A 17,267-nucleotide genomic window follows, 5' to 3' on the forward strand; every position below is an offset into this window, starting at 1 on the left:
GTTCTTGAATCCACTGCACAGCAGGATCATGCGTAGATTTCTTCAAACCAGTGCCAGAGCCCCATTCCAGTACAAAGAAACCAAAATCTCCATGAACTGGGTTCTGGGCATTGGTATTCTCAAGAGGTACCCACCGATTCCTCCAGGTATTTCAAGGAATCATTCTTTCATGAATATTCATTGTAACCAGGTGTAGGGAGATGTATTTTAATTCTTACAAGAGTCAAAGACTTTATATAAACTTTTAAGCTTGACAGAGATTACTGCTTTATTCATTCCACAGTAATAGCAGGAATCACATCAGAACCATTAAGTGTTTTGTTTTTTATTTTAGGTCCCCCCCACTCTTCCAAGATCAGATCCTCCAGAGATCTAAATTTAAGAAGATACTCTGTGGGATTTTAGTCCTTCAAGCCTCTCCCCCACCCCTGTCCCGCAACCATGCACATATTCATATACAAACAATTGTTGTGACTCATTTAACGAGGAACGTGAATCCTTTAATTTTTTAAGTGAAAGGATTTGGGAAAGTAGCCCAAAACTGGTTTTGTAACTCTTAGGATCAACACCTCCCTCAGGGTTATAAAAGCATTGAGGTCAAAGAAGGAATGGAGTATTTCTTTGTAGAGTTGCTCAAGAATTGTGCAATTTCCATCTTATTCCCCAAAAAGGGGATGAAGGGTGCTTCTCCCTTCAGTTTAAGCTTAAGAGAGTCTGGACAGTGTCCTCTGGAATTTCTGAAGACCGAAGGTCTATATCATAAAAAATGAAACATAAGAGACTGGCCAATTGCATGTCTGCTAGAGAGATGTCTACTTGGAAACAGCCTGAACTCCCAAGATTCATGAAGGCAAAGGATTAATGTTTATTTCACATAGGAGAACTGACCTGTAGCCACTTTAAACTGGACTGTGCCAGCTCTTAGTTATTGCTTTGAGAGCAAATAAGGTAGCAGTGGAGATCTGCTGGCAATCAAGGGGTGAAGGAGAAGTCAAAAGTAGACATCTGAAGCAAATAAACAAATTCAGCAAGACTGCAGGATACCAAATCAACAGGCAAAAATCAGTTGTATTTCTATACGATAACAATGAAGAATCTGAAAATGAAATTAAGAAAATTCCATTTACAGTATCACAAAAAGAATAAAATTAGGAATAAACTCAGGAAGTACATAACACACACTGAAAACTATAAGGCACAGTTAAAGACCTAAATAAATGGAAAGACATCTGTGTTTATGGATCGGGAGACAGTATTAAGATGTCAATACTACCCAAAGCAATCTACAGATTCAATGCAATGCCTATCAAAATATTGATGGCCTTTTTTTGTAGAAGTAGAAAAGCAGACCCTAAAACTCAATATGGTATTGCAAGGGACCCCAAACAGCCAAAACAATCTTGAAAAAGAACGAAGTTGGAAGACTTATACTTCCCAATTCCAAAATTTACAAATATACTGTAATCAAAACAGTGATACTGGTAGAAGATAGACAAATGGACCAATAAAACAGGATTAAGAGTCCAGAAATAAACTAATTCATGTATGACTGACTGATTTTTGACAAAGATGCCAAGACCATTTGTGCTAGTTTGAAATGATGCATGTACCTTAGAAAAGCCATGTTTTAATCCTAATCCCATTTTGTAAATGCAGCCGTTTCTTTTAATCCCTATTCAGGATTGTATGTTTGAAATTGTAATTAGATCATCTCCCCGGAGATGTAATTTAATCAAGAGTGGTTGTTAGGCTGGATTAGCTAGAGGTGTGTCTCCACCCATTTGGGTGGGTCATGATTAGTTTCTGAAGTCCTATAAAAGAAGAAACATTTTGGAGAATGAGAAAGATTTAGAGAGAACGACATAGCCACAAAAAGCAGAGAGTCCATCAGCCAGCAATCTTTGGAAACGAAGAAGGAAAATGCTTCCCAGAGAGTTTCATGAAGGGAAGCCAGGAGAGAGAGTTAGCAGATGATGGCCATGTTTGCCACGTCTTTCCAAATGAGAGAGGAACCCTGAACTTGTTCACCATGTGCCTTCTCACTTGAGAGAGAAACCCTGAACTTCATCTGCCTTCTTGAACCAAGTATCTTTCCCTGGATGCCTTTGATTGGACATTTCTATAGACTTGTTTTAATTGGGACATTTTCTCGGCCTTAGAACTATAAACTAGCAACTTTTTAAATTCCCCTTTTAAAAGCCATTCTGTCCCTGGTATATTGCTTTCTGGCAGCTAGCAAACTAGAACAACATTCAATGAGGGAAACGTCTCTTCAAACAATAGCGCTAAGACAACTGGATCCACACAGAAAAAAGAATGAAACTGGAAATACTTCACACTATATAAAAACTAACTCAAAATGGATCAAACATCTAAACATAATAGCCAAAACTATAAAACTCTTAGAAGAAAATATAGTGGTTTTCTTTGTGACCTTGGATTCGGCAACTGATTCTTAGATATAACATCAAAAGGATAAACACCATAAAAGAAAAAAAAAGATAAATTGGCCTACATCAAAATTAAAGATTCGTATGCATTAAAGGACAATACCAAAAAAGTGAAAAGACAACTTACAGGATGGGGTAAAGTATTAAATCATGTCTGATAAAGGTATAATATCCAGGATATAAAGAGCTCTTACAACTCAATTTTTAAAAAGGCAAACAACCCATTTAAAAAACGAGCAAAGGACTTGAATAGATATTTCTTCAAAGATATACAAATGGCCAAACACATCAACACCATTAGTCACGCATTAGAAATACAAATCAAATACACGAGACACCACTTCACATTCACACTAGGTTGGCTAGAATATAAAAACAGGAAAACAACAAGTGTTGTCCAAAATTGGAAAAATTGGAACCCTCATACATTATTGGTGAGAATATAAAATGGTACAGCAGCTGTGGAAAACAGTTTGGTGGTTCCTCACAAAGTTAAATAAAGAATTATCGTATTACTATTACAGTAATTCCACTCCTAGGTATTTATCCAAAATAATTAAAAACAGATATTCAAATATTTGTACATGAATGTTCAAAGAAGCAATTATTCAGAATAGCCAAAAGAAACCTAAATTTCCATTAATAGATGAGTGGATAAATGTGATATATCCATACAATGGAGTATTAATCAGCCATAAAAAAGTAGTACTGATACACATTAAACATGGATGAGTCTCAAATACATGCCAAATGAAAAAAGCCAGACACAAAGGGTCACATGTTGCATGATTCCGCTTATATGAAATATCTAGAACAGGTAAAAACAGAAACACAAAGCAGATTAGTGGTTACCAGGAGACAGGGGGAGGGAATAATGGAGAACAACTGCCTAAATGAACAGGGAGTCTACTTTGTAGGTGATAAAAATGCTTTGGAACTAAAAAATGCTTTGGAACTAGAGGTGATAACTGCACAACAATGTGAATGTACTAAGGATCAAAGTGCCAATGAATTGTACACTTTAAAAGTTAATTTTATGTCATGAGAATTTCACCTCAATTATTTTTAAAGTACACATCCAGTTAATAAGTATCAAATGCAACATTGGTCTTAATCTTGAGCATCTGAATCACTTGGAGGGTTTGTTAAAACACAGCTCTTTGTACCTTACTGCTAGAGTTTCTGATTCAGTAGGTTTGGAGTGGGGCCTCAGAATACGCATTTCTAACAAATCTCCCAAATGATACTGATGGTTTGGTTTGGGATCATACTTTGAGAATAACTGGTCTACATTAAGAGATGGCTGGCAAAGACCCTCAGATACAGATGCAGACACTCCAAAACTTTGGTCAGGGATAAGAGAAGAAAGTATAGAAATAAAATCTGTGTTCAAAAACAAGTTTATTCCTCACTCACATAAACCTCACGGGGTGGAGATGCAGGAGTTAATGAAGGGAAAACCTAGTCCTCACAGTTTTTCAAGACCCAAATTGACTCAACCTTTGCTAAATTCAAGTGGCTTCCAAGGTCAGAATGGATATACTGCCAAGCTAACACATGGGAGAATGGAATGGAAGATGATGCAAAAAATTTGTATTGGGCAAACCAGTATTCCTACACCCATTTCTACACTACTGCCCAAAACTTATTTTCATCACATGGCTTTACAAAGATACAAGGGGGACCACAAAACATAAGTCCCTGGCTGGGCAGCCAAAGCTCCACAGTGTATCTCCGGGAAGCAAGAATCTTTAGTAGACATCTAGCAGTCCCTGCCACCCAGCTCCTTTCTGTTGAAGTATCTAGCCTTTAGGAAATATGAGCCTAGGTTTAAAAGAAATGTATAATTACACAGACATTTTAATTTCTGAAATGAGTGTTTGGAACCGAAAGTGACAACAGTGAATGACTGGGGGGGAAAAAGTGATGGGATCCACCTAAGATTTCATGCGAGGTAAGAAAAGTCTGCAATAGCGGGTTTACAGGAGCAGTCAGATGGAAATAAAAAGTTGCTGTTTTAACAACTTTACTGGGTTCTTCTTTTGTAACATTTTATACTACTTTGTAGAGATGTTAAGCAAATTTTAAGATGAAATAAGTCTAAAGATTTCATAACAATATTGATAAAGCTTGATATTCTTTGTTATTACATTTAAAGTAAGTTATAAATCTACATTTAAAGGATGACAGCTTGCTATTATTGAGGAAAACGTCAGTTTTACTGCAATTTCAAAAACAGCAATGTTGCACACAACAGCGTAAATACTTTGCTTTTTAAAGTGGTTACTTTTAATTAGGGATGCTCATTTGCCTATGATTGCTAGAAAGTGAAATTGCTGCCTCCAACATCTCACGACTGACAAAGTTGGAGAGTCAAAATAAAAGCTATTTACATGACTTTTAGTTATAACTCTTTTAAGACCGCCTATGAAAAAATAAACTAACATATGTTATTTATTGAAAGGAGAAAAGAAAAGCAGGAAAGAAAAAGCAGCATCCTTCATGGTCTTTCATTCATTTCATCAATCAAGACACACAAGGCAGCATCTTTCTCTATAATTTGGTCTCTCCTATGACTGGAATTTTCTCTTTGTTGTTGATTCTGTCCAGTACAATTGCTGCTATCATCAGCATCCATTGGTTCAGATTTTACTCTCATTCCTGCTTCTGAATGAGGCAAATCATCAGGCAAAGAAGCCAAGCAACTTTGAATCATCTCAATGACTCGTTCCAGATGCTTCTGAAACCGCTCAGCTGTTTCAAGACGTTGACGTTTCTGCACTTCCATCATGACTCTCAATGTCTCTCTGGCTTGGTGGGGTCGGTATTCATTTATAAGATGATGCACATGTACAAAAAGCAGCTTAAGATCTTCCAGTTTCTCTTCTCGTTTTATGCTCCCAGGGCTCCTTATCAAAATATCTAAAAGGTCTAAGAAATTAATAAGGATAGACATATTCAGTTTTCTCAGTTCTTTCTTGTGATCAAATTGCATAGGATGAAGCCGTTCAATGCCCTGACTTTCCAAAGGGCGGATAATCAGATCATCACATTGGAATTGGTTGCCAAACATCATATAACTGTCTTTTATTGGAGGTGGAGGCTTGGGAGCCAGGCCTTCCTGAATATTTTCATCTGTATATTCCTTGATATACTGCATGGGAGGTGGTGGAAGTGCACTCACTTGTTGTGGTTCACCCATTGTGAAAAGATCAGGAACCTAGAGAAACAGACCAAAGCTTTAGAGTAGAACTGGAAAACAAACATTGTCACATAAATAACTAGAAACAGAACTTCTTCGTTTCCACTTTTTTTTTCTGGCAGTATGGGATTCAGGGTAAGATGATCTCCTTAGTTTCTAAAACTACCATATTTGTAACAGGGAAAGGTTGCCGTGCTTTTCTAATTAGGTTATTATATCCTTGATCATCCAAGTACTTTTCCTTCTCTACTAAATTCTTTCATTAGCATAAAAAAGAAATGATTTATTATCTTCCCTTCTATAAAAAAATCTTGATTCCACATCCCTCACCAGTTATGCCCCATCTCTCTACTCTTCTTCATAGCCAAACTACACATGCTGTCTCTCCATCTCAAGTCCCAATCACTTCTGCTTTATATTATAGATTGATTTTCAAAAGCAAACACATATAATTCTAATAAATACTTTAATAAAATCAACTTTGCTCACATTCAGGCACCTAGTAGCATCTGAGTTTCCTGTACAAAATGATGATCTAAGTCTAAACACTTACCTCACCCTGTCCACAAAGTACTATAGAATTTTTTATGGACACATCAACTTTTTGCATCTACTACAGAAATTTCAAATTCAAACGTATCTTCCATAGCCACATAATCTCTACTGCTTTCATTTTAAGCCTAGATACATTATAACATGAAAAGATATTGCTGTTTTGGATTGATTTTACCACAATTTCGTGATATATCAGAGGGGGTGAGTAACAAAACAAATAAAATAGGCACTTTTATAACTGAAATTTGTAAGGTACTGTGGGTAGCTGTGGACAACGCTGAGCTTCTACCAAGCCTCAGTGGTAGAGGAGATGACACTGAAAGCCAAAGGGGCAGTGGACACGGACACCATGAGCTACTATGACTATGCCAACTGACAATTCATTGTTGTACTAGCCTTCTACATCTTTTTGTCATTCTCCAATTCGGCCTCCACCTTCAACCACTCCACTAAAACTGCTCATCAAAGTAATAAACAATCACTACATGGCCAAATCCAATAGTTATTTTTTCTGAGTTTATCTTATTCATTCTCTCAGTAGCATAAGAATTGCCTCTTCTTCCTTCTCAATACTCTCCTTCTCCATCCCCCGTGCCCCTCCCCCCTTCTGTAACTCTTCTTTTCCCCCAACTCAATGACCACTTCCTCTGTTTCCTCTGATGCCTCTCCTTCTCTAATCAAACTTGAGACAAAATGTTGGTGTCTCAGATCTGCCCTGGACTCTTCTCTCTCTAAATTAGGAAACCTAAAATTCCAGTACAAAGGGAAAAGACAGGGAACATAACAGAAAGGTGTCAAGCACTCTGTGGCAGGGATTACATGCCAGATTTCAAAGCCTCCAGACAATAATACACATCCTGATTTTTCAGGAGATGGTATATATTCAGATTTTTATGAGAAATCCCTCAATTTTTAAATATTGGTAATCAAATCTACAAATTGTGAAATACTGTGGAACCAAAAAGAATATACCTACACAATCTTTGTGATCAGCAGACCACTAGTTTAAGATTTCTGCTCCATATTTCTCCCTCGTGTGATCTCAATCAATTTCATAACTTTACATCTATCTCAGTGCTTCTCAGCAAAGACAGATTTTTCCTCCCAGGGGATTGACGACAAGGTCTGGAGACATTTTTGATTGTCACAACTGGGTGGAGAGGGTACTACTGGCAACGAGAAGTTAAGAGGCCAGGGATGCTGTTAAATACTCCTATGGTGCACTGGACAGCACTCCACAACAAAGAATTTTAGCTGGCCCAAAATGTCAATAGTGCCATGGTGGAAAAACCCTGACCTAATTTATGTCTCTAGTTGATACTGCCTCTCTAAGTTCCATGTTGATGACTCATACGATATTAAAACTCAACATAAAAAGGAATTCTTTGATTTCACCCAGCACATACACACCAAAAATATCCCTCTCCCAGCTTTCCACCATCCACTTAGTGTTTCAAGCCAGAAACCACAAGGTAATTTTAATCCTCCATTTTTATGAACTTATCCTCCATCAATGTCAAATCTACCACCAAGTCCTCACTGATTTTATACCTTCAATAACTCAAATTCATCAGTTCTGGTCAAGCCACCATCTTTTTCCATCCTCCCTTGCTTGGAACACAAAGGCTTCCCCAGGGATCTTTTCGTTTTCACTAGTATTCTATATAGTAAAACGCATAATCATTCTCATACCACTTTCCTTCTTAGCGTCTTTAGCCTAGTATTCTTTAGCAATTATTTAACTATAGCAAAGTCTTCTTTGTGTCTTTCCACACACTGTTCTTTCTCCCTGGACTGCTTTCCCACCTCCTCCTAGCATGGGGCTGGCTTCAGACATTTGCTTAAAATATCACCTCTTTAGAAATAATTTCTCACTTATCAAAAACAGATTCTGACTTCCCTCTTGTATTCTCTGTACTATTATTCTATTTATCGCCCCCAGCAACCTATAAGCTCCATAAGGGGAAGGAATGTGGAATCTCATAGTTCTTGCTATGAACACAGCCTTACATATAGGAACTTCATAAATACTTGCTAAGCCGCTCTATCCATTTCAGGAAGGCTCCGAATCAATGGGAATGTGGAAGAAGTAGGCATAAATATCCTTAATGTGTAACCACTCCAAATATCTGTTTGTCTAATACATGACAATTCATATACAGGACGATTATGATAGCTAACATTTAATGGCACTCTAGGTGCCAGTCATTGTTCTATATACTTTTTTCATGGTTCTGAGAAATCTGTAAAAAGCACTTTTATTGCCTCCATTTTAAAAATGAGACAAATGTGATTCAGAGAAGTTAAACAACTTCCCTAAAGTTAAACACTACATTATACTATCTTTCAGAGATAACTAAGAGACACTGTCTCCATCCTATCCTAGCACTGTTTACCATCTACTAAGGAAACAGCTGAGATAACTGTAAAGTTTTAGGGCTACTTATTGCAAAAGGCTTGACCAAAACTGCTATTCTTACTATAGGCCTTATCTCTCTCATGACTCCCTAGCTGGCAGACCCCTTCCCCTTGCCATAAAACCAATTTTGCAGCAGTGGGACTGTAGAGATAAACAACTTCAACTGCAGAACAAACACCAACTTTAGGCATTGACTATTTCAACTATTTAGTTCTCCCCTGGCCTCCCCACTCTTCTTTAGCCAGAAAACCCATTAGTACATTTTCATTACTCTTTCCCTGACTTTAAAACTAAGCCCCTGCCTTCCTAGGAGTGCATTCAGACCCCTTCTGAGTTCTCCTTCCCCTACTGTGATAGCCTGAATCAAATCCACCCTTGCCAGTTTCATATTTTTCTTTGACAGACTCCTTACAGATCAACAGATTTGACTTTGAAAAAAAAATTCCATACCGGAAAATATATAAGCAAAGTTAAAAGGCAATCAATGACTTGGCGAAAAATGTTTGAGAACTATGACAGTGAATATGTGAGCAAATTTTTTAACTTATTTTACTCCATCCCAACTACAAGGAATTGTGCCTGTCTTGTTCACAACTCTCTAGAACCTCAAACAGTACCTCACAGATGCTAGAGCCTCAATAAAAAGCCACTGAATGAGTTTTTTAAAAACCTATATTTAAAAAAAAAAAAACGGCAGGGCAAGATGGTAGCATAGTGAGATGTGGAATTTAGTTCGTCCTCCAGGGCAGGTAGTATAAACAGCCAGGAACTGTATGGAACAAATGTTGAGGGGGCATCAGTGACCAGACTCACACTGGGCACCAGTCTGGAACTGGTGGAACAGTTGAGACCCCACACAGAATTATCAGTCTCCCAAGTCGGGGAGGTGGGTGCCCCTTCCCCAGAGGCTAGGCACGCTGGTTACCAGATATGTAAAGAAACAGACCCTGCTATTAGCAAGGAAATTGGCTCAACTGCAGGATTAAATTCATATGCTGAAAACAGACCTCAAGCACAGATAAACCTGGAGTAAGTTAAAAGAACCCAGAATTTCCCCCAGGGGGGCAAGGCTGAAGGGGGCGGGGTGGAGAATACAAAGGCTTTCTGAGTTGGACAGCACAAAATACTGGAAAAGGGCTGGGCAGCAAGAAAAGGTGGCACACAGAGCCTGGGGGCACACAGGTACACAGAGCCATGCACCAACCCCAGCTCTTGAGCGGCAAACCCAGGTAGCTGAGATCCAGCTCTGAAAAGGACTTTTTTTTCCATTTCTTAATAGCTCATTCGCTAGAACTGGAGCACTCTCAGGCCTCAGCACTACCCCAGGCAAGAGCAGATCATGGTATGTCTGAGAGGCAAAGTAACTAGTTAGATGAATGGGTATAATTCCCTTAAGAGTGTATCTTTCCCAAGAAAAGGGGGTCAGGACCCAGCTCAAGTGGCTGCCCTCCTTCAAGGAATTAAGGCCTCAGGGGCTGGAGAAAGGAAGCAACCTAAGCCCACCTTCTACTTTAGCTTCTGTCTCTACCACACCACTGGCAGGGAGAGGCTGCTGAGAATTAAGGCACCTCATGACTTTACACTGGTGGGAAGCTGAGGGTTGACAAGTACCACATGCTGGGCAATATAGGAAAAGCACAGTCTAGAAGCTTCACAGGAAAGTCTGAAAACCTGCTGAATATCACCCTCAGGGAAACTTGATATTGTTTACACCCTCCTTTTGAGATGTGGACCAGTCTGCTTTGGAAAAATCTGACTGGGGTTGCTCATATCTAAGGACACCCTCCTCAAAAAAAGTTCCGTATAGACAGGGCAAGAACCGGAAAAATGAGAGCTGAAAAATTTTGATCAGTTATACGGAAGTTACACTAGAGGTTTAGAATAAGTTGAACTGAACATCAAAGAACAGGTAGAGAGCAAAGCCAATCAACAAGAAAACAATAGGTAAAAGAGTGAAAACAACCTACAGAATAAAATAATTAAGGAAATCAAATGCCTAGATGCCAGCAAAAAATAACAAGTTCTACTAGGAAAATCGAAGATAGGCCTAGTCAAAGGAACAAACCAACATTTCAAATGAGATACAGGAGTTGAAACAACTAATTAAGGATGTCTGAACAGACATGTAAAATCACATCAAAATTCAAATCAACAAATTGAGAGAAGACATGGTAAAATAGTTGAAGGATATAAAGACACTGGGTGAACATAAAGAACACGAATGTTTGAAAACACTAATGGCAGAACGTATGGGAATGAAAGGCACAACAGAAGAGATGAAAAAACCAATGGGGACCTACCACGGCAGATTTGAAGAAGCAAAAGAAAGGATTAGTGAACTAGAGGACAGGACACCTGAAATCCTTTACATAAAAGAACAGATAGGGAAAAGAATGGAAAAATATGAGCAGGATCTCAGGGAACTGAATAACATGAAGCACACAAATATACATGTTACGGGTATCCAAGAAGGAGAAGAGAAGGGAAAAGGGGAAGAAAAAATAATGGAGGAAATAATTATAAAAATTTCCCATCTCTTCTATGAAAGACATAAAATTACAGATTCAAGAAACACAGCATACCCAAAACAAAACAGATATGATTAGACCTACTCCCAAGACACTAAGCAGATTGTCAAATGTCAAAGACAAAGAGAAAATTCTGAAAGCAGGAAGAGAAAAACAATTCATCATGTACAAGTGAAGCTTGATACGACTATTAGTGGATTTCTCAAAAGAAACCATGCAAGCGAGAAGGCAGTGGTATGATGTATTTAAGATTCTGAAAGAGAAAAACTGGCAACTAAGAATTCTATATACAGCAAAACTGACCTTCAAAAATGAGGAGGCAGTTAAAATATTTTCAAATAGTCACTGAGAATATTTGTGACTACAAGACTGGCTCTATAGGAAATACTAAAGAGAACACTACAGGCAAATAGGAAAAGACAGGAGAGAGAGAGGTCTGGAGAAGAGTACAGAAATGAAGACCATCAGTTAAGGTAAAAAGAAAAAAAATAAGGTTTGACAAATTAAAGCCAAAAGACAAAATGATAGAAGAAAGTACTGTCTTTACAGTAATAACATTAAATGCTAGTGGATTAAACTCCCCAATCAAAAGACACAGAATGGCAGGATGGATGAAAAAAACAAAACCTATTTATATGCTGTCTACAAGAGACTCACTTTAGATCAAGGACAAAAATAGTCAAAGACTGGAAAAAGATATTTCACCCAAACAACAAACAGAAAAGAGCAAGGGTAGATATACTAATATCTGACAAATAAGACTTCAAATGTAAAACAAAAGAGACAATAAAACAATTAATAGAACAATTAATAGAAGGAACAATTCATCAAGAAGACATAACAATCATAAATATTTAAGCACTGAGCCAGAATGCCCCAAAATACATGAGGCAAACACTGAAGGGAGAAGTAGCACCTCTACCATAAAAGTCGGAGACTTCGATTCACCACTCTCATCTATGCACAGACTATCTAGTCAGAAGATCAATAAGGAAACAGAGATTTACAAAAATACAATAAATGAACGAGACTTAACAAACATTTACAGAACATTACATCTCACAACAGCAGGATACACATTTTTCTCAAGTGCTCATGAATCATTCTCAAAGATAGGCCATATGCTGGGTCACAAAGCAAGTCTCAATAAATTTAAAAAGACTGAAATTATACAAACACTTTCTCAGATCATAATGGAATGTAGTTGGAAATCAGTAACAGGCAGAGGGCCAGAAAATTCACAAATATATGGAGGATAAACAACACACTCTTAAACAACCACTGGGTTAAGGAAGAAATTACAAGGGAAATTAATAAATATCTCAAGATAAATGAAAATACAACATATCAAAACTTATGGGATGCAGCAAAGGTGTTGCTGAGAGGGAAATATACTGTCGTAAATGCCTATATTAAAAAAAGAAAGAGCTGAAATAGATAATTAACTGACTACCTGGAAGAACTAAAGAAAGAACAGCAAACTAACCCCAAAGCAAACAGAAGGAAAGAAATAATGAAGACTACAGCGCAAATAAATAAAACTGAGAATATAAAAACAACAAAGAAAACCGACAAAAACAGAAGTTGGTTCTCTGAGAAAATCAATAAAATCATGGACCCTTAGCTAGACTGACAAAAAAAAAAAGACAAAGAGGATGCAAATAAATAAAATCAGAAATGGGAGAGGGGATATAACTACTGACCCTGCAGAAATAAAGCAGGCAATGAGAGAATACTATGAGCAACTATATGGTAACAAACTACACAATATAGATGAAATGCACAACATCTAGAAAAGCATGAACAACCAACATTGACTTGAGAAGAAATAGATGACCTCAACAAACCAATCACAAGTAAAGAGACTGAATCAGAAGAAAAAAAAAGAAGAAAAGAATATGCATCCCTTATCTCTTACCTCTCCCTCTCATTGACCAGTAGTACTGCAGTCTACCCATTTTCCCCCACCCCACTATTATTTGTCATTTTTTGCCCATGTAGTTATGGTGTTTGAATAAACTGACCATACGAGTTAAATTGGATAATACGCTAACAAAATACAAATTTTGCAGCAAATAAACCTATCTTCCTTTGGTCTCACACAGACCAAAAAAAAGAAAAGTCTAGGACCAGATGGCTTCACGTACGAGTTCTACTAAGCATTCAAGAAAGAATTAGTACTGTTGAAACTCTTCAAAAATACTGAAGAGGTGGGAAACCTACCTAATTTATTCTATAAAGCCAACATCACCTTAATACCAAAGCCAGAAAAAGATACATGAAAAGAAAATTACAGACCAATCTCTTTAATGAATACAGATGCAAAAATGCTCCGCAAAATACTTGCAAATCAAATCCAGCAGCTCATTAAGTGAATTATACACAATGAGCAAGTGGGATTTATTCCAGGTATGCAAGACTGGTTCAACACAAGAAAATCAGTTAATGTAATACACCATATTAATAAATCAAAGAGGAAAAAGCCACATGATCATCTCGATTGATGCAGAAAAAGGCATTTGACAAAATTCAACATCCTTTCTTATGAAAACACTTCAAAGGATAAGAACTGAAGGAAACTTTCTCAAAATGATAAAGGGAATATATGAAAAACCCACAGCTGACATCATACGCAATGAAGAAAGACAGAGAGCTTTCCCTCTAAAATCAGGAATAAGACAAGAATGTCCACTGTCACCACTGTTATTCAATATTGTGCTGGAAGTTCTAGTCAGAGCAATTAGACAAGAAAAAGAAATAAAAGGCATCCAAATTGGAAAGGAAGAAGTAAAACTCCCAGTGTGTGCAGATGATATGATACTATATGTTGAAAATCCCCCCAAAAATCTATAGCAAAGCTACTAGATCTAATAAGTGAGTACAGAAATGTGGCAGGGCACAAGACCAACATCCCAAAATCAGTTGCATTTCTATACACTAGTAGTGAGCAATCTAAGGAGGAAATCAAGAAAAAAACTATATATATAGTCTTGGAGAACTGAAGTTGATAGCATGGGTCATTAGGCTGGGGCCTACAGTAAAGGCTCCTAGATCGTAAGTTCTTACAGCAGACCATGTATTCCAGAGTTGCAACTGTTATTTCTAAACTCTGAGATGTTGAGCTATTTGTGTATAACCTGGTCATTCCCTGGAACTTCAGGTATTTCTGTGACACCTGAGACTCAGAGTTAGAGCTCTAAAGCTATGAAAGTCAGCATTACCCCACAAAGGAACTGTCAAAAAAGTTGATAAAGTGATCAGACTTCGACTAGATATGAATGAAGCTGATCTGGATAAGACTAAGGCAAATCAGAATACAGGGTAAAGGATGATATGGTGTTATTTTAAAGCTTCAACTTCTGTGTGAGACCAAAAGAAGATAGGTTTATTTGGTGCAAAATTTATATTTTGTTAGCGCATTATCCAATTTAACTTGTATGGTAAGTTTATTCAAACACCATAACTACATGGGCAAAAAATGACAAATAATAGTGGGGTGGGGTAAAAAATTGGTAGACTGCAATACCAATTGAGAGGTATTGGTCAATGAGAGGGAGAGGTAAGAGATATGGGATGCATATTCTTTTCTTTCTTCTTCTTTTTTTTTCCTGGAGTGGTGTAAATGTTCTAAAAATGATCATGGTGATGAGTACAAAACAATGTGATACATTGTGAGCCACTAATTATATGTCAATGGACCTCATTGTATGCAAAAATATGTCAGTAAAAATATTTTTAAAAAAACAGGGTACACAAATGTTCCAGTGGTAGAATTTTCACCTGCCATGCAGGAGACCAGGGTTTAATTACTGGCCCACACACCCAAAAGAAAAAAAAAAACCCACAAAGAGAATAATGCAAATGCGAAGTAAAAGTGAGAAAATGTTCAGACCAATACATTTTTTCAAGTAAATAAAACCATCATTCATCAAACGTAAGAACATCTATGCAACAACTTCTGGAAGGTCTTTCTGCTAATTCTATCCCAGCAAGGAAGTGTTCTCAGATGGAGAACTCACTCACCTCAGCTCTCACAGAAGCCACCATCCCCACCACTGCCTAACTCCCTGAGATGGCAGGCCAATACAATCCAACAAAATATGGGAACACCACTTATGAAAGGAAACCAGTATAAACTTGGAGTTTAATTTGGCAATATGAAAATTTAAAACTCTAATACAGTTTGAACCAACAATTCCACTTCTAGAAACTGATCCTATAAAAATACCACTACAAATACACAAATGCAACTGCACAAGGATATTCAATGCAGCACATTTGAAAAGAGAAATAATCCACATCTATACAATACTATAAATCCATTCAGGAAAAAGGGGCTTGCGTGTGTGACAAGGGTCTTTATAGATGTGTTTTAATTATTTACGGCAAGCTTATGCTAGTTGCAAATATTTATAACCAATTTTTAAAACTTTTTACTTTAAGTTCAGACTTAAGAGAAAAGTTTTAAGAGTAGTACAAAGGACTCCCTGTATTCTTCACCCAGAAGAACATTCTTCAAATGTTAGCCTTTTCCTTCTTTGCTTAATCGGTCTCTCATCTCTTTACCCTTAATCACTTCACTAAGCATCCTAACAAGAATGTTCTCTTGTAACCACAGCATAATTAGGAAAATCAAGGAATTATCATTGATATGAAACTTCAAAGTAAAATTTTAGACAGCCTGGGTTTCATCACACACAAGATTGTTTTTAGATTAGGAGTCTTGTCCTGTGCTCCTGAGCATCTTCAGCTGCCATTTTCCAAAGGCCAACAGCATGATGGGTACCACTGTTCATATCTTCTCTAATTTAATCTTCCTAAAAGTCTATGAGTTAAGAACCATTATCAACTTCATTTTAGAGAGAGGATCCCAAGGCTCAAGGAGGGAAAGTATTTGTCCCAGATTAAACGGCTATTAAATGGCAGAGCAAGGAGTCTTTACCCACTTCTATTTAGCCCAAGCCCAAGCTCTCTTAATAAGTTATGACGCTTCTAATTGTGCAGTAGAAACGTGCAGAAACTATATTCATTTCTCTATCAACTCTAGATAACTTTCGAGGGCGATGGGAGTCTTATTTATTTTAGTAAAACAAGCGCCACGCATCATAGGCGGTTCTCAGACTCAAGATTCACCTTCTGGTATCTGCCCGGTTCTGGAGGACTTCAGCCACACACACTCTCTCTCTCCCTCACCCAGGAATTCCAGGGCCCCGCCCCCAGGGATAAGGCTCAGTAGGCTTACTGTGGTCAGGACCACTTTGAAGATGGTTTTCAAAATGTCTTCAGGCCAATCTGTGGTTATGGATGGATCTACCTTCCCCATGCCTACCCCCTTCCCTTAACTCAGCTGATTTCACAACTGCTCCAGACCCCATTTTACAAAAAGCCGGGGAGAGGAAATGACTCGCCCAAGCCCACTGAGCTTGGAAAACCTGAGGCTAGAACCCAGGGCTCCCAACCTCCAGACCGGTTCGACCTCCCCACGCCGAGAAGTGCCCAGCCGGCCACACCGAAGACAGCTCCCGGCCGGCCGGCCATCCCGCGGGCTCCCGAAGGAAGAGCGAGAGGAAGCCGAGCAAGCGTCCTCGGAGGCCGAACCTCTCCAGGACTCCCCCCATTCCCAGCCCAGCCCTGAGGAAACCGCGGGGTCCGGAAGGAGAAAGGCGCGCATACCCGAGCCTAAAGCGGTCACCGCCCACTCACCTAGCTCTAGGTTGACACTGGCAACGCCGTCGCCACCGCAGCCCAAATCCGATTTCCGGCCTCTTTCTCCAGGAAGAAGCCACTGGTGCTGCCCTCTGATTGGTTGCAAGAGCTGTCCTTTAACCGGAATTGTAGTCCCGCCTCAGATGGCTTCCTATTGCGCCTGCGCTCACCCCTCTTACTCCCCGCCTCGCCTGACTTTTTAGTTACGAAGTTGAGTACCGGGTGTGGATGCGGGTTTGCGTCTCTATATCCCCAACTTTCTTTCGGTGGTGGCAGCGGCTGGTCGCTCTGTTCCTTTTTTGTTGTTGTTAAATTTAAATTTTTTTGAAAATTTAACAAGGCTACCATATCCCTTACATAGAAATTAGAAAACACACCTAAGCATATAGTTTAAAAATTGTGTCACC

At 38.4% G+C, this 17,267-nt stretch overlaps 1 protein-coding gene across 1 annotated transcript; it reads right to left on the reverse strand.

The window, feature by feature from the left end:
* Positions 1 to 953: 953 nt before the first annotated feature.
* MED7 (mediator complex subunit 7) lies at positions 954 to 16,967 on the reverse strand. Its single transcript, XM_077137519.1, has 2 exons — positions 16,858 to 16,967; positions 954 to 5,670 (listed from the first exon to the last, which is right to left on the reverse strand). Exon 2 carries the CDS (start codon positions 5,650 to 5,652, stop codon positions 4,951 to 4,953), a length of 702 nt encoding a protein of 233 aa, XP_076993634.1. The 5' UTR covers positions 5,653 to 5,670; positions 16,858 to 16,967; the 3' UTR covers positions 954 to 4,950.
* Between the last annotated feature and the right edge of the window lie 300 nt (positions 16,968 to 17,267).

Source organism: Tamandua tetradactyla, chromosome 20 (assembly GCF_023851605.1).
Source record: "Tamandua tetradactyla isolate mTamTet1 chromosome 20, mTamTet1.pri, whole genome shotgun sequence".
NCBI lineage: Eukaryota > Metazoa > Chordata > Mammalia > Pilosa > Myrmecophagidae > Tamandua > Tamandua tetradactyla.

Bases quoted from the DNA above. Each gene is read 5' to 3' on its own strand.
- MED7 (XM_077137519.1), bottom strand. From the start codon at position 5,652: ATGGGTGAACCACAACAAGTGAGTGCACTTCCACCACCTCCCATGCAG.